This window comes from Numenius arquata, chromosome 1 (assembly GCF_964106895.1).
Source record: "Numenius arquata chromosome 1, bNumArq3.hap1.1, whole genome shotgun sequence".
Classification (NCBI taxonomy): Eukaryota; Metazoa; Chordata; class Aves; order Charadriiformes; family Scolopacidae; genus Numenius; species Numenius arquata.
In genome coordinates, this window is record NC_133576.1 from 33,410,793 (window position 1) to 33,432,532 (window position 21,740).

A 21,740-nucleotide genomic window follows, 5' to 3' on the forward strand; every position below is an offset into this window, starting at 1 on the left:
CCTAAATCACAAAACACAGACAGACAAGTTCAAGTCCCTACTCATGCATACGCTCAAGCTGTTCCAAACTCCTTTCAGCGCCCTTCCAGCAATGCAATCTGGAAAAAGAATAAAATTAATCAATCTGTCATATGTAATCCAGGTATCAGTAAAGGGAGGGGCAATCAATAAACCTAGTCCGAACTTTGGCTTACTTCTCCGTTTGATTTTAAAATCAAGTCTAAACCTTTCTTTGTGCTAGTCATTCTTTCAGCTCAGCTATATAAACTACTCCCCGTTTTCACTTAAAGTGATAAAAATCCAGGAGACTCCTGGAGTGTATCAAGGACAACTTCTTAAGGCAGGCAACAGGCAGCCCTACCAGAGGGGATGCGATACTGGACCTGATGGCCACCAACACTGGTGAGCTAATCAGTGACATCAAGATTGGAGGCAGCTTGGGCTGCAGTGGTAACACACTAGTGGATTTCGCAGTCCTGAGGGTCAAGCGAAGAGTAAAGTCAGGGCCCTGAATTTTAGGAAAGCAAACCTTCAGCTCTTCAAGGCGTTAGTCAATAGGACCCCCTGGGAAACTGCCCTCAGGGACACAGGAACAGAACAGAGCTGATAGATCTTTAAGGACACTTTCCACAGAGCGTAAGAGCTCTCAATCCCTAGGTGTAAGAAATCAGGGAAGGAGGGCAAGAGACTGGCATGGCAGAGTCGAGACCTGCTGGTCAAACTAAAGGTCAAGAAGGAAATGCACAGGCAGTGGAAGCAGCGACAGGTATCCTGGGAAGAGTATACGTACGCTGCCTGGTTGTATAGGGATGGGGTTTGGAAGCCAAGGTGCAGCTGGAGTTGAACTTGACAAGGGACACAAAGAATAGCAAGAAGGGCTTCTACAGCTTCTGGTTTTCAACCAGAAAAAGGAAGGTAAAAGAAAGTGTACACCCCCAACGAACAAGACTGGCAAACTGGTAACAGATGAGAAGGCTGAGGTACTCAACTTTTCTGCCTCAGTCTTCACTGGTAACCTCTCTCCACACATCTCTGAAGCCCTCAGCACAGGAAGGACTGTTAGAGCAAGTCCAGAGGAAGGCCACAGAAATGACCAGAGAGATGGAACACCTCTCCTACGAGGACAGGCTGAGAGAGTTGGGGTAGTTGAGCCTGGAGAAGGCCATGGGAAGACCTTATTGTGGCCTTTCAGCACTTAAAAGGGGCCTACAGGAAAGATGAGGACAAACATTTTAGCAGGGCCGGTTGCAATTGGACAAGGGGTAACAACTTTAAACCAAAAGAGGGAAGATTTAGACTAGATAGAAGGAAGAAATGCTTTACTGGGAGGGTGGTGAGACATTGGAACAGGTTATCCAGAGAGGTGGCAGATGCCCCATCCCTGGAAATATTCAAGGTCAGGTTGGACAGGCCTCTGAGCAGCCCGATCCGGTTGAAGACGTCCCTGCTTACTCCGAGGTGGCTGGACTAGATGACCTTTAAATTTTAAATGTCTCTTCCAACCCAAACTATTGTATGATTCTATGAAATCAGAAAGCACAAACACTTCACCTTGGGGGTAGGGAAGTTCCTCCCCCCGGCTCCTAACTTTGTCAGTGCAACTCAGCAATTTTCATTTATACAAATCCAGCTCTACAAACAACCTTTCTGGTAAAGATTAACTAAGTTTTCCTCAGTATGGTAGACAGAAGTTTTAAAAAAGCAGAGGCTGTTCTGTTTTATAATGTATCATTACTATTTGCATTTCAAAATGAAAACACTTTATATCATAGTCTGATCCAACTTTATAAAAAACTCATAACAAGTTAACGTAGTATTACAAATTTATTTAGTTTTTTTTCAAAGTAATTTTTCAGCATTGAAAATTTCACACATATAAAACAACTTCAGCTTCTATGCATTAAAACCAAAGTATGGATATTTTTTTTAAATTTAAAGGAAGTGCTGTGCTTTTTTTTTTTTTTTAAACATCTCTCATGAACCAAATTATTCTGGTATAAAGCTGATAAAAATAAGTGATGCACCACCACATTTTTTTCTTTAACATGTGAAATTAATCTCTTTGGGAAACAGGATTTGTTTTTTAATAAATTGTATCGTGAAAGATACAGACCTGAAAAAGGATAAACAAATCATACACAAGGCATAAACTTTACACAGTAATTCAGACATTTTATAAAGAGATCTGGAAAAGTACCTAAAATAGTGATATTTATTTAGTATAAAATTTCAATAATAAAATATTGCTCATAATAAATAAGAAAACATGAGTTTCATTAATACTGTTTTCCCCTTAAAGCTCTCTTGGATGTAACATGATCAGACCTGATCAAAACTCACATTTTTATTTTTCTTCTGTATGAAGGAAGCAGGTTTACAGGCTTCAGGTCATTCTTCATTAGAAACCATTTTATTGTCAACAAAGCACAAAATTTGTTTCAAGGCTCATGCGTAGTTATGGGCAAAAAAAAGATAATCCCTAAGTGAACAAACCTTATTACAATAGATTTTAATATGTAAAATATTTGCCTTTTTTGTTAAAACCAGAGTGGAATAAGACTTCTCACAGATATGAATGCAAAGAGAAAGCTGCCCAAGTTTCCTCAAAAGCTTCTAAATATCTGTGCAGCTGTAACTTAATGGTTATCAAAGCTGTTAGGGAAAGTTAGCTCTATAGGGGAATAGAAATCATATCCCCTTTATATGGGGACATTTGATTTCATCCCCGCTCGTCCCATTTGTAGACACGGCAGTTTGGAGTAGTTCTTCAGCAGCTGCTCAATAGCAATATGACGGACGTTGAGCTCTGAGGCCAAAGAGTCCTTTTCTTGGACTTGCTGTGTCAGCTCTTCAAACACATCTGCAAAAAGGTTAGGAGGTTAATGCACTTGGTCCCTGTACTTTCACAGAATTAAGCAGCAGTGCTGAACATTAGTATGACACAGGCACAGACATTTAAGTGGGCTCATGCACAAGAACACCTCTTTCTGGTTCTAGCACAGCTTGGAGTATGCACTATAAACTGAACAGGATAACTAGTTTATAGTTTTAGGTGACCTGAGCCAAGATGGATCAGTCTATAACTCAAAATGAAGTTGATTCCAGTCAGAAAACTTAAAATACTATATTCTTCAAGTGTGAGTTTGCAATGCTCAAGGAGGTTACGCGTAGTAAAATCACATAGAAGTTTCTTGTGTTACATGGAAACATGATATACAGAGATTTCAGTTCAAAACTTAGCTGATAGTAAAGTCAATGCAATTTCTTTTTTTTTTCTCTCTTAAAAAAAAAACAACAAAACACACAACACAAACTTTCTTTATTACAAAGCAACACAAACCCAAACCAAAAAGTATAGAAGAATTCTCACCCTGGATTTGCTTGAGCAGTTTTTCATGAAGTTGCTTTAACTCTCCAGGAGTCATCATAGTCACTGTAACAATAAAATCTGTTATTACTACTACCAAATCACATAAGCATCCCTAAGATGACTATTATTTTCTCCAACTGTCATCATCTGCATCCTAATAATGAACAGATAAGTGGCAGTAAGTCAGAAGGCAACATTATTTATCAGTCATTTGTGAAAAGTTTGAAAATCCTCTATGTTGTCAGACAAGGATTTACTCCACAGGAAAGTCCCTTCTTCATATGTCAAAAAACTGGAAACTCAAGCCGTCAAAACAGAAGTGTCCAGAATTGGAATGGTTTGTAAATTGCTTGACGCCTTTCTTTGTCTGTAAAACATGGTTTCCACGGTGTAATCCCTGCAAGTATGGCTGTCAAATAGTCGGCAACTGGACAATTCTGAGCTAAGTCTTATTATGTTCGCAAGTCTACAGGAAACAAGTTCTGGACAGTTTTCAGCATGCAGCTACCTTTTTTGGCTATGAAATTTTGTTCTTTATGCATATAAGAATACTGTATACAGTTTCCACTGAGTACCTCAGTGACAAACGAGGAAGAAAAATCTTAGTTTGATTCAAAGATGAGCATGTAAAAAGAGGCTTACTCCTCCCTTCCTTATGCTATGTTTTCAGTGAGAACTAAGAAAAGGACTTTCTACACCTTTCAAAAGCCTTTCTATATCTCAGGTTATGTGCACATCGATCACCCTTATAGAAAATATATTTTAAACCTCAGAAGAGAGAGTTATGAAAGTATTCTATGCAGTCCTTGATCAACAGAAGCAAGTAGGGAAGTGCTGGCCTGCTTCCTAGAAATCTCTCAATCTAGTAATGGCAGGCACAGGTTGGTTCCATGCCTGCTGCTGAGATGCCCTAGGCAGCACGGTGGAAAGTGACAATCCTGATCACTGCAGGAAGACACAGGGCACTGAAACAAGCTTTAAGACCTTGTAAATTTTAAATATTGGTTTTGAACAATGCTAAAACTTAGCAAAACTCTCACTGCACACTTGTGTAAAACTTATGCCGCAATCACACAACTTGCGTTCAGAGATTTCTCAGTGCAAGAGGTTTTTATATTGTAAATTTAAAGTTTAAGTTCTGAAAACCATGGCTTTTACCTACCCACAGGACTACTTGATTATCCTTTCTCACATCTTGCAGCTGCCAGGGTATTAGCTTTCTGTCAGAATTGCCAAACCAAAGAAGCTGGCAATAGCTAAGATTGCCTACTTGTTACTAAAGACATAAGGCCACTTAGGAGTGAAAAAGATTCACCTTTCTCCTCCAACAGCCAGGTTACAGTGGTGCTCCTTCCTACCTTCAGCTATAAATACCACCGACCATTCCTTTCTCACATCTTACCACCCTTCAAGCTCTGCAAAAACCCTGACTAGATTTAACATAGTAACTGACAGCTTTATAAAAACGCCAAGATTTTTTTCCCCCCTTTTATACCAAAGGGTAGGATGTTATTTCCCATTTCTTCATTACTTCCAACATTTCATCAACTGTAGCAGATACACACACACAGAATGTGTGAACCTGTCTATCACGACAGGACTGTTTCATGCCACTAATTCTGATACACATGGGAAAGGGAGAAGAAACAGAACATCAAATTTAAATGATAAAACATTCTATCCACAGCTGTGCTAAATTGTAAAGAAATATTGACCAAGTTATTTACAGTTATAGTAACAATAGGTTTTTCTTAGTAGGCTATGTTGTTACAGTGGAGGTACTGCAATAAGAAGGTACCTAATTCTGGAAGAGAACGTCTAAGTTTTTCTCCAAAATACAAACTTTATATAATCATAGAATCTCAAAATGAATGTCTTTTAAAGCTAATTACTGCAAAAAGATTAAACAGATGCTTAAAATACAAAGCAAAAGTGCCTCAGAAGTGCATTATGCAGTCATAACAGAAGAAAAAAAATCTCTTATCATGCTCAAAACAGCTTTATGTTCCTCTGTCCTGAAATCGGAGATCAGAGAGATAAAATCCAAGTGACTAACTTCAGTTAGATAACCCCATAAACCGGGTCAAGCTTTGATAATTCCTCTGTTAACTGCTGTCCTGATTTATGTAATCCCAATTTATGACTCCAGAGGACAGGTGGTCAAACAGCACAGCATATCTGTTTTGATTTATGGCTTTAAGACTACTAATTCACTACAAATGCAGTATGAAGCATCATACAGCAGTTAAATGAACTTTGCAAAGGCAGGTTTGTTAGTCTGTTAAAAAAATGGGAGCCTAATGAAACTTTTTACAGTACCTCTTTCTCATTCTGTCTCCCGGCATTCTGAATTCCATTATTACACTTCTTTTTCATCACCTAATTTTCCAATGAATGTTTTACCAGCTTTTTGTCTTCTTTCTCAGGTGTTTTGAAATTCAGAAACCCTCTCCAATTACTTTACTCATCTACAGAAATAAGAGTGGAGGTATCCCAGTTTAGGACCAGGCACCGTTCTAAAAACAGAGATCGCCGAGAACTTACTCCTGACACACTTCATGTAGGTTGATCCCAGAGACACTACAGTATCCTAGATTTTTCTAAAGACTTATTCTAGTGACCTTCTTCTTAAATAACAGTAAAACTTATTTTTGCTGCTTTCAGTAACACCACAGTCATCAAAAGAATTGATCAAATCTCCTGCTACAGCCTTTAAGAGAACATGGTGGAATAAGGGCCCTCCCATTTTCTTATGCTCAATAAACAGAACAAAAAAAAAAAATCTAATAAAATGCACATGGAAAGTCTGCTACTATTAAGACTAATTTTTTACGTTGTTTCACAAGTTTGCTCTGCTACCTTACCTCTAATTTCCCCTATTGCTCAGGGCAGCTCTCTGTAAAATGTAACTCAAGGCACTGCAGAAGGTCAGCAAGACAGTTGTTTTCAGGAGCTTAGTAACCTCCACAGGCAGGACCATGCAACTGCCAGGACTGACATATTAAAGTGACTGCAATCAACCATATCAATAACTTTTTTGCATAAATTAGGCATGTCCGCTATCACATTGGGGTATAACGAACAGCAAAATCTGAAAAACCAAACCCCCCCCACCAAACAAACCCTCCAAACTATTTGCTTAGCCATGTAGCCTTTTTCATCACAGGTTTTACAGTAACTCCAAACGGTGAAACGCTGCATTTCAGGCTGTGAATTTATGCCCTGTGGGGTCAAGACATATTTCAAAGAATGCCCTTGCCTGCTAGGTTGCATGTGAATAGATATATACTCACGTTCTTCCCTGCTGTATTGAGGACGCCTTCTATGAATGCTGGTAAGTGGATCACCTTCAGCTTTTTCAGCTTTCTGGGCTTGGTTGTGATTAGCCCACAAAACACTGCTGCAACAGAAGGTAGCACCTGTTTCTTGCAACACACCAAGTCTGAAATCAGTGGGTTCTCTTTGTTCCAAAAGAGTTTGTGAACAGCTCGAGATGCCTCCGGAATTCCCATCTATCCATTTTGCAGAGTATCTAGGTACTGGGGAATCAAACTGTGGGATTAATTTTCTATCAGTCTGATGTCTGAAGTTAAAAAGCTGGTGTTGGGATGATTTTGAGCTTTCAGGATCAGAGTCTAAATCCTTGTTTTGTGCGTACTGTATGATCCAGTTAATTTTTTTGCTCAAGATATTTTTTACTTCTGCATATGGACTTTTAGAGAGCTTTGATCGCGGACAGTCCTGATTCGCTATTAAGTGGAATTTTTCAAAGCAGTCTCTGTGTCCCCTTAAAGATCTTGTATGTAGAAGATCTGACTTTGGTACTCCTGTAAAGACAGAATAAAAAAAAAGTTCACTTACTGCATACTCAACTAAATTTTCAAAATCTTTACTCAAAAGCAACAAATAAAACAAAAACTTAACTGATGCTTTCCTACTAACAGTCTAATCACTGAAGGAAACCAGGATATGTGATACTCTAAAATTTTTGAAATTCCACTCAGTCTTGAGTCCTTAGCATATAAAGTGTTTTTTGCACACCAGAATCTCTAGTGCCTCTTGGATGATAATGCAGATGAAGCAAACTGTTAACTCTGTACATATTGCATCACACCTATAAACAATTGTATAAACTGTAGAAGTAGAATAATCCCAACTACGTATCAGAAGTTCTATAGAACAATACTGAAGAGCATTTTGAGAGTAGCCATTTGTGCTCCCATCTTCTATGGATAACATTATGAGCTATCTGCCCAACAAATACTGCGATGTCCAGGCTTGTGTCATCCAAGTGGTCAAAAATAATTCAGAATTCAGTCTTAGTTTATTATTTTGCATTGATACAAGCCTGTAGCTTAGCTAGAGAAGCAAGTTCTAATACTGTTGACACTTGCCAACATTAAACTGTCCTGGAATTAACTTCATGCAAGATGGATGCTTATTCTCTTTGCCTGTCTTCCTTCAAAGACTATCCAAATAGCTACAGCAGGTAACTTACTCAAACCTCAAAGAAACTGATTGTGATTGACATGTTAAAAAGGAACACAATCTGTGAAGATATACAGTTGGTGAGTGAACACAGATGGTATGAGAAATCACTATTTCAGTAAGTTAGTAATAGTCCAGTACAAAAACAGTTTCTGCAACTTCAGTGGATATTTATTTTTCCTCAGATTCACCTACGCAGTAGATTCAGTATCCAAGTCCAGAATATTGAACAGTTTGACATTTATCTTACTACTTTGGAGGTTCCCAATATAATAAAAAAACAAGCTCCTTATTGGAAATAACAAATAATATACTCGTGAACCACCGGTTGAAAGCCCTCAATGTTTCCTAAAGCCAGAATATTTAAATCAAGATGTGATAATGTAATTTGATCTTTGAAACAAGGTGACATGAATCAAGCTGCAGCCATTTTACATTTTAGCATAGAAGGAAATATATAAAAGTGCTTAAATTAAAAGAAAAACCATGACATGCAACACAAAAAAAATAGAGACTTTAACATGCAATTAGCAGAAAGCTATATGTTACAACAATTCTCAATTATATCTGGACTTACACTCTCAAATTCTAATTGTAAACTTTAAACCCCCAACCGGTAAACTGTTTTTTTTAAAGTGATTACATTCTGCAAAATCCCTAACTACTCCAAACTAAGCTAACATGAAACTAATGAAAACAAATCCCAACAGTTCATTTTGATTCTCTCACTTGCTGGTAACTGGTATTTCAAGTTGGAAAGTTCAAACATTGAGAGTAGTTACTATCAATTTTTTGATTTTCCACTCTTTGGGCAGCACTGAAACTTGAAAGTGTTACTGTTCTGTTGAGTTTGTAAGAACATACACAAAATTTATGGGGCAAAAGTAACAAAAATAAATGGAAAATAAAAGGAGGACAGCAGTGGAATTTATTTTATTCTTAGCAGCACAGGAGAAAGGTAAGGTCATGAAAACAGATACTCCTTCTGTCCATGAACTGAGCATTAGAACAAATAAAAACCACATCCTAACCAGAGGCACCTTTTAAGAAGAAAGTTCCTGAGCAAAGTACAAAGACGTTGTCTTCATGGGTACAGAGTCAAGATTCTCACTCTACACCCCAAAATAGCTTTCAAACTTTCAGTGAATAGACATTCACTAACTTTCCTTAAGCTGTATGTGATCTGCTGCCTACTTACAAGTGTATTTTCCCTCTCTATCTCTGCAGAGACTGAAAAAAAACAAACCCCCAAAAAAATAGTTCTAGTGAAAACAAGGAAAGACAAGTAGTTTGTTTTCATGACTTATCAGTACAATTTAAAGATAGCAAGTCTGCTTAACTCAAATAGCATGATGGAAACCCTTAAAGATTTAAGTCATCAAGGAAGAGCAAACACTGCCAATATAAGTAAATAAGACATATATTCACAACACTGCAAACTCTACAAAAACAGACTGATTTGTTCAATGTTATTTGCTTTACCCAAGTGATTTCTCAACATGCTAAGCTGTTGATGATTACAGCACTTTCTTTCACTTACAGAAAACACCATCAGATTGGCTGAAAAACAAGTTTTACACGGTTTTCTATACAATAATGCACAGGAACCCACCTAACAATTTGATCATAAGATGAATGAATGAAGCCTATGTCTTCTGATCACAGGACAGAGTAATTCTGTCTAAAGCAAGTACTTGAAGATTTGGTGAAGAAGAGGGAGGAGAAATGCAGAAAGCACAGTTAGTAAGTCTAGAATAAATGCAGTTTTGCACAGGCTTTTTCTAGTTCATGGCTGTTAATAGGTACTAACATCTGTTTTGCTCTCAGGATACCACCCTTCTCCTAACACAAAAAACTAAACATACCTACCAAGTTCTTACTTCTCCTTATTCTCCCCTACATCCCCTCTTTCCCCAAAACTAGGGAAAGAACTACTACCCTGTTTCTATTAAAAACAGAAAAAAATGAATCTTGCAAGCTTAACGAAATTTTCCCAGAGCTGCTTCTAGAGGCATGGTCTCTTGCAATTAGGTTCTCTGCCTGGCGCATATGAAGAAGCAGGTCAGACTATATTTGCTCATGTATACACAACTATTACTTCTGGGGCAATCGCAAAAGAAACACCTGCACAAATGCTGGAACACTTAAAAATAAATTCCTTTGAGGCTCTGTCATTATTTCCCTGAGAATACCGTTACTTCTCCAATAAGACAAGGGTGTGAGACCACACAAAATAAACTACACACAATTTCAGTTACACAAAAACTGTGCAGCATGATTTTATGAAGCCCCATCTGATTTTTGTGTCTAAGCTATAAGTTCAAGGTTACTCAAGTCTTTCCTTCTGATAAATTTATCTTTTAAAAAAAGAGTTCTGAACACTGTTAACTTCCCCACTCCAGAGGCATGCTGCTCAAAGAAATTTATTTTATCAAAAGTCAGTAATATCAGGTATGCCTGAAATCAGTAATCCTATTACAGAGGAAAAAAAATGTTACTTCAGAAGTCTAAGTCTTGCTATTTATATGCCACATATTAGCCATGTCACTATTTCTGAACATAGAGCAAGGTATTACAAAACACTTCCAGTACAGAAGAATAAACCCCTGCCCCAGACCAGAATTTACTTCCTTCCCCATCTCTTACTCCACTGAAAAAACCCAAAAAGGATCTATCTAAATACTCTTCGATACAGTAAGGAACAGAAACACGTACAAAACCAAACCAGTGTTGTACAGAATTGCTAACAGACTTGCTTCAGCTTTCACATAACCAGTCTGGATTCCTATTGTAACAAACACATGCAAAAAAAAAAACCCCAAAAACCCAGAACAACCCTCAATCTTTCTTTTCTACTAAGGTGACAATTAGTCCTTCCAATACAGTGAATGTGAATAACATCAGCCACTAATCTTCTGGACTCGCATCCCAAGAGCTGAACATTTACAGCAGCTGCTGTGCCAGCACAAACTAGTAATGACGTACCAGTATTACAGCAAGTAAGAGCGCGTTTCTTTGACACAAGTCCTTCTGTTGTAGGCAATACCATCAGTTTTATGAGGCAGAAAAGATGCCTACTTCTCTTTGGTAAGACTTAATACTCAACTTGGATTACTTCATATTTTTCCCTTCATCATAGTTGCAGAAAAATCTACCAGCTGGTAAACTGGCATAGATCAAAGAAATGTATATAAAGATGATTCAGTTTTAGAAGATACATTATTTAATTCAACACTATATACAAAGAGACGAATAAAGCGAGGTAAGACTTCTGTACATTACAAGAAGTAATATCCTATTTTTGATAAACAGGTATTGTCAGTTCTGAGGATTTTCACAGGGTTTCAGTTCTGTCTCAGTGTTCCTGTTTGCTAACATCCATCTCAACCTTTTTATTTTTTGGCTGGTTCTTCAAGTGAGCAATCATACCATCCTCAACTTTTTTTTTTTTCACATTAGTAGGCATGTGCACATTTGTCCCTTGCCTTACTTTCCAAGAATAGGATTGCAGAATACATCCACGTATATCGTATCCATCATACTTATTTTTTCAGAGAAGGAAAAAAACCTCAAGGAGCAGCAAGAAGTCCACAACCACCCAGAGCAAGAATGTTTTATCTGCAGAGGAAAAAAAAAAAATCCACCAAAATTCAGTAATATCTAGAAGACGCTATCTAGCTAACTTAAGACAGTAGATGCCGTTAGGAAATAAGCTCACGCCAGAGATCATTCCTCAAGTAAACAAGATTCACAGGATGATGCCAAACCTCAAGACAAATCATAAAAGAATGCAGGTAATCAATTTGCTTCTGATTCTGGTAACCCATTTGTCCCAGCTGAAATATGAACTGTTTCACTTTACTCATCAATATCTTTCTATGTTGAGCACTTACAAGAAAAGGGTTGCTTATTTAAGGGCCTAGTATTAAGGTAAAAAAATTTTAAATTATATGTTTCAATTTCTAAACTATGCAAGAAACTCTTCCTCCATCCTGGTACAGTTCTCAACATAACGAGTTCTAATCCCAAAAAATAATTCTGTAAGTAAATGACTAGCAATTTATAAAGTAGTACACATTTATGTTACTTCTAGTTATTCATAAGTGCAAAGCAGCAGACAGCAAGGAGAGTATTTACCATATAACCAAGTGTGTAATCACATCTTAATACATTCTATCCCATTTTAAAGCATTTGTACTTGAAAGTAAGTCAGTTTCCATCATATTAAAGCTCTGTGGTTTTTCTGATTTTTTTTTTTAAGGGAAGAAGCCCATAAAGATTTTATTTCTGCTTTTGCAACTGATACTTTGAGAACTATGTATAACTCTACTTCATGATAAAGATACAGAACCAAGTTGCTCACATTTTTATATAAAGCTGGCTAGCATAATTGTCTTATTTGGAGATTATAACAATAATAATGAACAAGTTCAATTCAAAAGGAATGCTCCTGAATGCCAAGACTTCTGCACATCCCTTCACAAACAAATGTTTTCATTAAAAAAAGAAAATCCGTGATTATTAGCTTGCTTGTTTATCTTCCACAGTGGTTTTTTTTTTTCATTTATTATTTTTTTTTAGATCTTATTTTGTCTTTCAGCTTCATCAGTTGAAAATAATGTTAAGAAAGCCTGCATTCCTTTCTTAGCAATTTATAATGCAATGCTGGAAACTAATGACTTTTGTAATGGTGAACAGCCTTAGCTTGAGCAGCTGAAGAGGAAAAAAACCCCAGAATTTAAGATGGAATGAACTAAAATTAACAAGAATACTTCTAGACACGTGAATAGTCAATTTTAAGTTTGTACTACAACATTAGTTAATTAAAGCCATATTAACGTCCCTTTAAAGTATTTACAAATACTTATGGGTAAGACTTATACCTGAGCATAGAGAAAGGAAAAGAAAACCTGCCCTCTCAGTATAATGTTGGCATACAGCTTCCACAACTGTATAAAGTACATGTGGATAGTCAAAGCAAAATAAATGCTTTACTTCATAATGCAAATTTGTATAGTAGTGGCAACATGGGCAAAATTCTCTGTTTAAGCCAGAAAACTTAGAAAAAGTCCACCTTCAGTTTTAGCTAGTTATGGAGACTGCCCCCACAGCCAGTGAAAAAACTCTTCTCGGGCACAGCTCAGCTCATCCTAGTCACTTCTAGAAATATTTGTGGTAAGCACCTATGCTTTTTCCTTTAATCCTATAAGCAAGCAAGAATCCTTGTGAAGGTCCGTGGCTGCCTACTTGAAGAGCCCCAGCTTTCACAGCATGTTCTGAAATGTTCCAGCTGGTGCTCCCCTCAGCTGTCCACCTCACACACATGTGGTGCCACTCTAGAGAGAGACGTTTAACCTGCTCCTGAACAACTGCTACTGTCCACCAGGAACACTCAGATCAGATGAGTTTAGGCTTGTGGTTTACTTAGTGTACAGGGCTAAGACCTGCAGCAGACAGGGAAATACTTCACAAGACATTAAACATTCACATTTATCTATTTTAAGCCACTGTTGTGTATTAGTCTGCTCATTAAGAGCGCTGAAAGAGGTGGGGAGGTCTTGTAATAAAAAAGCAGGTCCCAAGACCTGTTCAAAATGCATTAAATAAAACCAGCTCACGATGACGTAAGACAACAAGTTACCCACACATCTAAATGACAAGGGGTGGGGAAAACTGATACTCTTCGGTTGTACAAGTCTGCCAGCATGGAAAAACAGGATCATTAGGGACGTGTATCTTCAATACATCTGCCTGACAAGACCTAAAGCCGACTCCTATTCTTAAGTATATGTATGCAATTTCATTGGAGAGTTAAATCTTATTATTTATTAGATTAGCTAGAAGGAAAGTGCCAGTGCCATTTATTAACTTCCAAAAAAAAAAAAACCCCAACAAACCACATGGTAAAGACTAGATATTATCTTGTTCATAACTTACAGTTCTCTCCTCACTTTCATATGATAAAGCCAATACATTTCATACATCAAGTGCGCACACAAATGATCTCACACTGCATTTCTATTAGCTCATTTGTATTTTAGCACATAGAAAAGACATAGTTCATAAGACAGAACAGAGATCCAACTGATCCTTTAAACATATTATCAAAATTCATGTTCCTTATATACTAGTTTACTAAGAAGAGAGTATACTAGTGTATAAGACAAGCCAATACATTCTGATGAAAACTTTACTACGGGAACTACTATGTTAAAGATGTCTCACACTTTGTAAGAAAAATCAGTTAGACTGACCTTGAAGACAGCAGAAGCCATGAGACACTATTTCTGTATTATGGATGATGCCAGGTAAGTAACATTAACTGCTCAATTTCCTTGTTTGCATGTACAAACCTCCCAGATTTGCACATAGAAAATTAAAGAATGTACTTCTATGTTTGGACTTGAATTCATAGTTAAGACATTTACTGGAAACTCCAAGTAGTTCCACAAGTCTATTCAAGTTTGCAGAAATGAGTCATACCTCAGACTGCAAATGTTACCTTGAAACAAGTTCTCATCTGTCTAGCCTAAAAGGCAGCGATGAAATTTTTTAGCTTTTGTTGCCAGAACAATATATTCTATTCGTTATTATTTAATTACCACTGAAAAAAAAAATAAGGATGTGTAGTATTTTGGAACAGAATGAAATTAAAACAGCAGTTTCCAAAATATTCCTCTGTAGGGTGTAAGAAGGAAAAAAGTGAAATTTGAGTGCTTACAGCTTTTAACACCACCACCACTGTTTTTTTGTGGTAGTGTTTTTTGTTTGTTTTGGGTTTTTTTGGTTTTTTTTTTTTTAAGACAAACATAAGGAATACAGAATGAAGATATTACACAAGATTTTGTAGACTTTAACAGAAAAAGCTACACAATAAAACAGATTTGCTTATAGCATCTTTGTCTCAACCTCGAGGCTGGGATACACCAACCTGATGCTGGAAGCACTTCAAATGCTATGAGCCTATCAGCACTTTAAAGGACAATAGAAATGTAATTATATTAACATAAATAAGAAGAATAGATACATACACTCTCTCTTCTTTTATGTTACAAGACCTGGGACTGTCATTTGCTATTCATCTGTTGTTCAACTTTAAACAGAAACGGAAGCAAGCCAGTTTGCTTGTCAGCTACCATTCTCCAACATGTTATTGTGGTTAGCAGCACCAGATAAGCAAGAGAGTAAATAAAAATCAGCTCAAAAAAATCAGATTTTTTCCCCTTCTATTACAGTTTTGTCTCTGTCACAAACCCTTGAATTTCAGGAAACTCACAGATTTTTAAACAATTCTGCATTAAGACATACCAGCATAAACCCAGGTTAAGATAGATATATTATTTATGACAAACAGTGTAAAACTAAACAGTAATTATTACAGACTTTCAACTTTGAAACCTTCAAAGACAAGTCCAACTTTTGAACAACTACATTCAAGTATTAAGTTCCTGAAGCTAGGATTTCCACAGGCATTGTCCAGAGCACCACAAGGCACGCATTAACAAAGGACGCATCTGCATTCCCACGTGAAGATACCTAAAGAACTTGGAGCCAGCACCACTGCTTAGCACTCCAGCTGCCTCTGCGTGCCCTGTGAAACACGGGCTAGACAGTTACATCCTTCTAATAGGAGAATCACAGCACAGTTGGGTATCTCTGTACAGCACTGCATTCTTACGTGGGAACACTACAACCAGCGTTTCAAAGCAGCTTGTAGGGACACCACACTCGGGCAGAGGGTTTTGTTAATATAAACACAGACAGACAGCTTTTACACATACACACAGCTATTCCCCCCCCCCCTCCAGTTTATAACTACAGATCTGTTGTTTGTATTATATATTTGCTACCAGAGTTCATTTTCCCATATTATAATGAAATTAAAAAGGAGAAGAAATTTGTCTCAAACTAACCCACAACACATGATTTCCTGGCTTACACAATCTAGTTACATATGAATTTAAAACACTTCCTGTTCCAATCCACTGATTGCTACTGTGACACCTACACAGAAAAACGAAACAGTACACAGCAATCTCTGATGTTCACTTTGCCTGTACAAAGCAAACAAAAGCCAGCATCAAAAGTCAGCAGATCCACACCACCAGGATATTCTAAACCCCATCTAGAACTTTAAAACCACTGTACTGAATCAGTTTCAATGGAAGTACTTCCTGTATTTTAAACTTTAAGAATCACGTCAGTATTCTATTGTGCTAAATCACCTGGTAATGATCCTTCAGATACAAAACCTGGTTTTGCAATAAAAGTATTTATGCGTAGTTTAGTCCACTCAGCTTCCCAGAGCATGAATCCTTAAACTAACTGAGCTGAAACAGCAAGTCCATCAGGGACAAAAGTACTACCCTTTCAAGGCACACCACACTCCACACCTCCCCAGCCCCATTTAGACTGAAGATTAGCACTACTAAACTCTCCTCAGAATGTTGCTCTTTCCCTGCTCAAGGAAGGTTCATGACATGTAACAGGAGAAAGTTTATACCTGCATCTTGGCTTTCTGTTTATTCTGTATGTCCATTTTCCCCTTTGCTACCACTCTTTCAGTCAACTTCAGAGAAAGAGACTCTATAATCCATACACATCACTCTCAAGTTCTGGGACAGACACCACAGCTCAACTCCAAACCACACTCAAACTAGTAGTTTCTGTGAATTAACTGAGCTCAGCAAGAAGCATAACCCCATTTTAGGCGAGGCTATCATTTTATTTCATTAAAACCCTAAAAATCTACTACTAAAAAAAACTTATGATGGAGACCTGATTTCTGATAAAAAACAAAGGTTTACGACACAGTAACTAACTTCCTCATTCAGAAACTCAGCAGTTCTTTAATTAAGGCAAACCACAGATTCAGCTTTCTGGATAGCAGTCTTTTCTATAAAGGACTATAAGAATAACTTGAATTTTGTTTTTTTTTCTTTCCCAATTATGTATCATTACCATGCTATTGTCCAAACATAAAAAAAGATTACAGAAAACCACCCCAATGTCAGAAAGGTAAAGGCTGAGACACATCACAACACTGATCCAGGAAGTCGGTTGAGTCATTACAGATGGGGACAGTCTCTGATTTGCTCATTTCTAATTACTCATCTTACTTAACCAAGACGATCAACAACATTACCATCTACACACAAACAAACCTGTACAGATGTTGAACTCACAGATGTCAGAAGACACAAAGATTCACCACCAGTACTAAACTATAATGTAATTAAGCGCAGCTAAGCAAATTCCACTTCTGTAGTTTTTTGTTTATACACATTTGAGAAAGTCTGTTTCAGAGGAGGTTTGGGTGGTTAAGCCTTGGGCTAGATCAATTTCAAGTGCATGGATTTACCATAGACTGCTTGGAGTTATGATACTGGCATAAAGGGAAACCGAATTGTTCTCACAAGTTTTGTTAAAGCATTAGAATATGACACCCTTTTAAAAAAGGAAATTGGGAAACCTACGTCCAGAATTTCATACATAGAACCATGGAATCATAGAATCATTTAGGTTGGAAAAGACCTTTAAGACCATCAAGTCCAACCATAAAACTAACACTGTCAAGTGCACTTGCACATCCATCTGCAATGCTCCCTTCTATCCTGACCCACCTCCTCGTGAGAACTGGATGGTCAGGAAAGATGGAAGAGGTGCTATACATTCTCCATAAGACAGACAGCACTTAACAGATGGAAGTTAGCAGGGTGCTGCAAACAGTGGGAGTACTTAAGCATCCTGCAAGATGCTGAGCTGTGACTAATAGCCTGCCTGTTCTTGAAAAGCAGCTATTTCCTACTTCACTGAGGGAGAAGTTACACACGCACATCAACACTAAAAATGAGCAAGCCTTAAGCACTGCCCTAGTTGTTGCATGAGTATCTTTTCAGAATAGCCTATTTCACTTCCTGAATTACTTAAAAAATATGTACATGTTTTAATTGCTTGGATTTTTAAATATGATGTTAAATAAAGAGGCAAACTATTAGTGAAATTGACACTTGCTCGTAATTGTGGGACAGCACATCCACAGAGTTGATGCAGCAAACAGTTCATTCTGTTCAACAAGTAGCTATAACGCATTTGAATTTCATTAAAATATAAGCAGGAGGTTAATATGAAAACATCTAGTATAACATTCTAAGTTAGTGAGTTATCCACTTTGTTTCCTACCCAGGGCTGCCAAAAGATTGTTATTTTAGATGTGTATAAATCACAGTCTGTCACAGGCAAATACAGGAATACAGTAGATGTGTCAAAAGTAGGAAGAGCGTGACCATGGATATAGTAAAGGGCTGGCTCATGCAGTGTTTCAGTTAAAAGGGCTTATCATGATTCTTCATAGAGTCACTTACACAGCCTCTACAGCCCCTAAGCCTCCTCTCCCTATAAAAGCAGTAACAGTACATCTTTTCAAGGTGGTATACGGAAGACAGAATATCAGATATTGAGGTATTTTGATGCTATAATGATCAAAGATATTTTCTTTTACTATGCAACATAAAAGATTAAGAATATAATGGTTCAGGTAATTTCAGGTGAGCTTTCCTTTAAAATTAACTTAAAATTTAGAAGATTATGCAAAGTAGTCTGCTGCACAGATTAAGTCTTTACTATTATCAAGTCTTCTTAAGAGTTCCAGGAAAAAAAAAAAGAAAAGCTGTTCCAGCTAAAACACATGATCATTTTCTAAAGTAACATCCATAATGAGTAACTTTGACAAATTCACAGCTTATCTCAATCAACTGAGCACAGAAACCATCCAGCAATTTTAAAGTGCATTCTGTTTTATCTGTTTCAACATTTCCAAAACAAAACTAGATTCTGAATGTAATCAAAATACTTAATTATCATTATGGCAGTGGTTTTTTTCTTATTTTAAAGCCTAGAGAGAAGAACACCTTCACTCCACATTGAGAATTGTAAACCTATTGCTTTAAAGCAGTAAGAAAACTCAAGCAGGCTGACAGGTTGTCTTAGGTTAGACAGTTCCTCTAAGTTTTATCAAAAAGCACAAATACACAAGTGTGTCTCTTCTAAACAAAAGCATAAAGCATGCAAAATACTACTGAAGTATGAAAGTATTGCTCAGATTAAAATATATTGCCCCGGTAGCAAAAACGACCTTAAAGGCATAACTTTTATAATTGTTTTTTGTTATTTTTTTAATCAATGCACAGTACTGAGTCAGTATTTAAAAGTGATTCCAATTTGCTAATTCGTTTTTCAAATTTCTCTAAGGTTAGAACAAAATTTTATTACCTATACCTACATTGAAAGTCAGATGCACAATAGAAACTGTATGGAATACATATCCTTGCAGCCCCCTATAGTCCAGTCAGTTTTATGCTTCTAGGGTTCAGAATACACAACTAAATACCAGGTACAGTGCTCGTATCTCATAGCACTTTCCACGCAAAAAGGCTTGATCCCAAGACCTTTAGTGTACTCTCACCATATATATCAGAGACACAACAAATATTACTATCTGTCATCAAGAAATGGGACTATTCACATAACAGTGTTAAGATCTTCATATTCAATTGCCCCGTATCAATGTAGATTACTCTAGGTAGTCACATGCATGTACAATTGGCAAATACCACTTTATATAACTGGAACAAATTACTTTGTTGCACCCAAATCAAGCAACAATATATATACACTTTCAAAAAATCCTGATTTGACTTAAAAAAGGGAAATAACTAATCTACTGCTCATTCATGCCCAACATTTGATTCATACATGAAGAATATGCACAAAAAGGGTAAATTCTTTAGCAAAACAAGGTTTAAGATTTTAAAAATACCATTCTGGAGGCCAAAATGGTATTACAAGATTAGTCTTTTAAAGGATGGACAAAATTCCTACTTTAGAATTTGCAAACTGTAACAAGCTTTGAAAAAGAACCCAGCTTCATCATCTTACATGTATTATCATCTTATGAAAGCAAAAAGAAATAATCCTTTGATTATTTCTAGTGGAAGTGAAACATTGAGCTGCTTCAAAAAAAAGCTATTACGCTTTAAAATTTGTAATTTATTAAGTTTTATACACAGAGCCCTCTACCTACTGAACAAAAATGCTGAATAAAGGCAGACTATGAACTTCTGATCTGAATTAACATCAGAGGTCTAACACCAGAAGGTTAAATTTACACCAAGGAATTTCAGAAGCTCTGGAAAGACGGGATTACATCTTTACATCTAGAGAGGCAGGGACCAGAGCAGCTAGAGCACCCACCTTTACCGGAAAAGAACTATTTAGGAACCTAATAAACTAGTTTGGCCAGCAAGAAAACTTTCCAGAGACACACGTTTTCCAGCCTAAGCCTTTACGAAAGCTTTACAGATAAGCTCAATTTGCCTCCAGCTCCAGGCTACACAGTCCATGAAGGAAGCTCGCCCGAGTTACGGCCGGCAGTAACAGGCTGCTACCTTCGATGTGCAGCTCGAAGCAAACGTGGCAGAAGGAGAGCGTTTCCTTCTCGGTCCCCAGCTTGCAGACGCTGCAGACGTTGTCATCGTCCAGGTCGATGCTCACGAACTGCTCCTCGTTCATAGTGCCCTGAGGAGAGGGGGACAAGGGACCGTTATTCCAACGGCCACCCAGGCCAACCACCGGCCGCGCCGCACCTGGGGCGGCGGCGGGCAGCACCAGGCGCTGCCCCCACACACGGCTCCGGCCCCGCCGACACACGCCGGGCCGGGACAACGAGGGCGGACGGGAGGGAGGGAACGACGGAACGTCCCGGGAAAGTTTCTACTTCGGAGCGCGACGCGGGCAGCGGCCAGGCCGCACGGCGGGGCCCGAGCCCCTCCCGCCGCCTTCCCGCCCTCGCACCCCTTCCCTCCCCCGGCGGCTGCCCCGTCCCGTCCCGCTTCCCCCCCGCCCCCCAACCCCATCCTTAGGCTCCTCACCCCACCCTTCTCCGCGCACCGGCGGCACAGACACTCCGCCACCGACAGACTCGCCCCGGCCCCGCTCACCGCCGCGTCTCTCCGCGCCACACAGCTCCCCGTCGTCGTCGCCGCCGCCGCCCGCCCCAGCGCCGCGCTCCGCTATTGTTCGGCCGCCAGCGCCTCCGCCGCCGGAGCTCGGCGCCAGGCACCGCCCACCGCTTCCGGCCGAGACCAAGGCTCCTACGGGACGGGGGAGGAGAGGAGGGCGGGACAACGGGAAGTCCTATAGCCAGTGCTTCGGCGCGCCTCACCGGCTGGCATCGCCTCAGAAAGACACAATGAACGGCGGCGAGGCGGTAGAAATGAGCGGCTTGGGCCGCCTCCCTGCCCCTCCGCGCGGCCACGGGAGCCGGGGTCTCCCCTGCTCGCTGGCAGCAGTTGGGCTCTCCCAGAGCGCGGGGGAACGGGGGCGGGGCGGGGCGGGGTGAGGGGAAGCCCGCCCGGCGCCGCGGCAGCCTCGCCCCCGCAGCACGGCGGGGCGTGTCGATCCCGCCCCTAGCCACACCCCTGCCCCCTAGCCACGCCCCCCGCCACGCCCCGGGGGAGCGGGCGGGAGGAGGGGGTGCATTCGTGTCTGGTTTGGGGCCTAATTCTGCAGTTTTCCTAGCGTACATTTACATGTAATTAGCTGGCGGTATGTCATACAGAATGCGCTCGGGATGCGCGGTGATTAGGCTTTGTTAGGAGTGGAAAAAAAAAAAAGATAATTAAAAAAACCCTGTGTGTAGGAATTGAGAGCGGGGAGCGTTTGCTGAATGGCAGGGAGGGAACAAAGCTGGGAAATCCGTGCTGAATTTTAATTGCGTCCTTGCACAGCTCAGGATGGGATTGCTCTAATCTGAGTTTTCTAGGAAAAAAGGAATAAAACTGCGCCTCGGGGTTTGTTGTTATTTTTAACTTCGTCTACTTAC

General features: G+C 39.1%; 1 protein-coding gene across 1 annotated transcript; it reads right to left on the bottom strand.

Annotated features, from left to right (window-relative positions):
- Nucleotides 1-1,807: 1,807 nt before the first annotated feature.
- C1H21orf91 (chromosome 1 C21orf91 homolog) lies at nucleotides 1,808-20,956 on the bottom strand. The gene is made up of 5 exons (XM_074148291.1): nucleotides 20,857-20,956; nucleotides 20,305-20,434; nucleotides 6,664-7,197; nucleotides 3,371-3,433; nucleotides 1,808-2,860 (listed from the first exon to the last, which is right to left on the bottom strand). Exons 2-5 carry the CDS (start codon nucleotides 20,426-20,428, stop codon nucleotides 2,700-2,702), a joined length of 882 nt encoding a protein of 293 aa, XP_074004392.1. The 5' UTR covers nucleotides 20,429-20,434; nucleotides 20,857-20,956; the 3' UTR covers nucleotides 1,808-2,699.
- Between the last annotated feature and the right edge of the window lie 784 nt (nucleotides 20,957-21,740).

Excerpts from the sequence above, each read along its gene's own strand:
- C1H21orf91 (XM_074148291.1), bottom strand. The coding sequence starts at position 20,428 with ATGAACGAGGAGCAGTTCGTGAGCATCGACCTGGACGATGACAACGTC. Across the intron at positions 7,198-20,304 it reads CTTCGAGCTGCACATCGAAG|GAGTACCAAAGTCAGATCTT; the intron begins GTAGCAGCCTGT and ends CTGTCTTTACAG. Across the intron at positions 2,861-3,370 it reads ACTGCTCAAGCAAATCCAGG|ATGTGTTTGAAGAGCTGACA; the intron begins GTGAGAATTCTT and ends ACCTTTTTGCAG.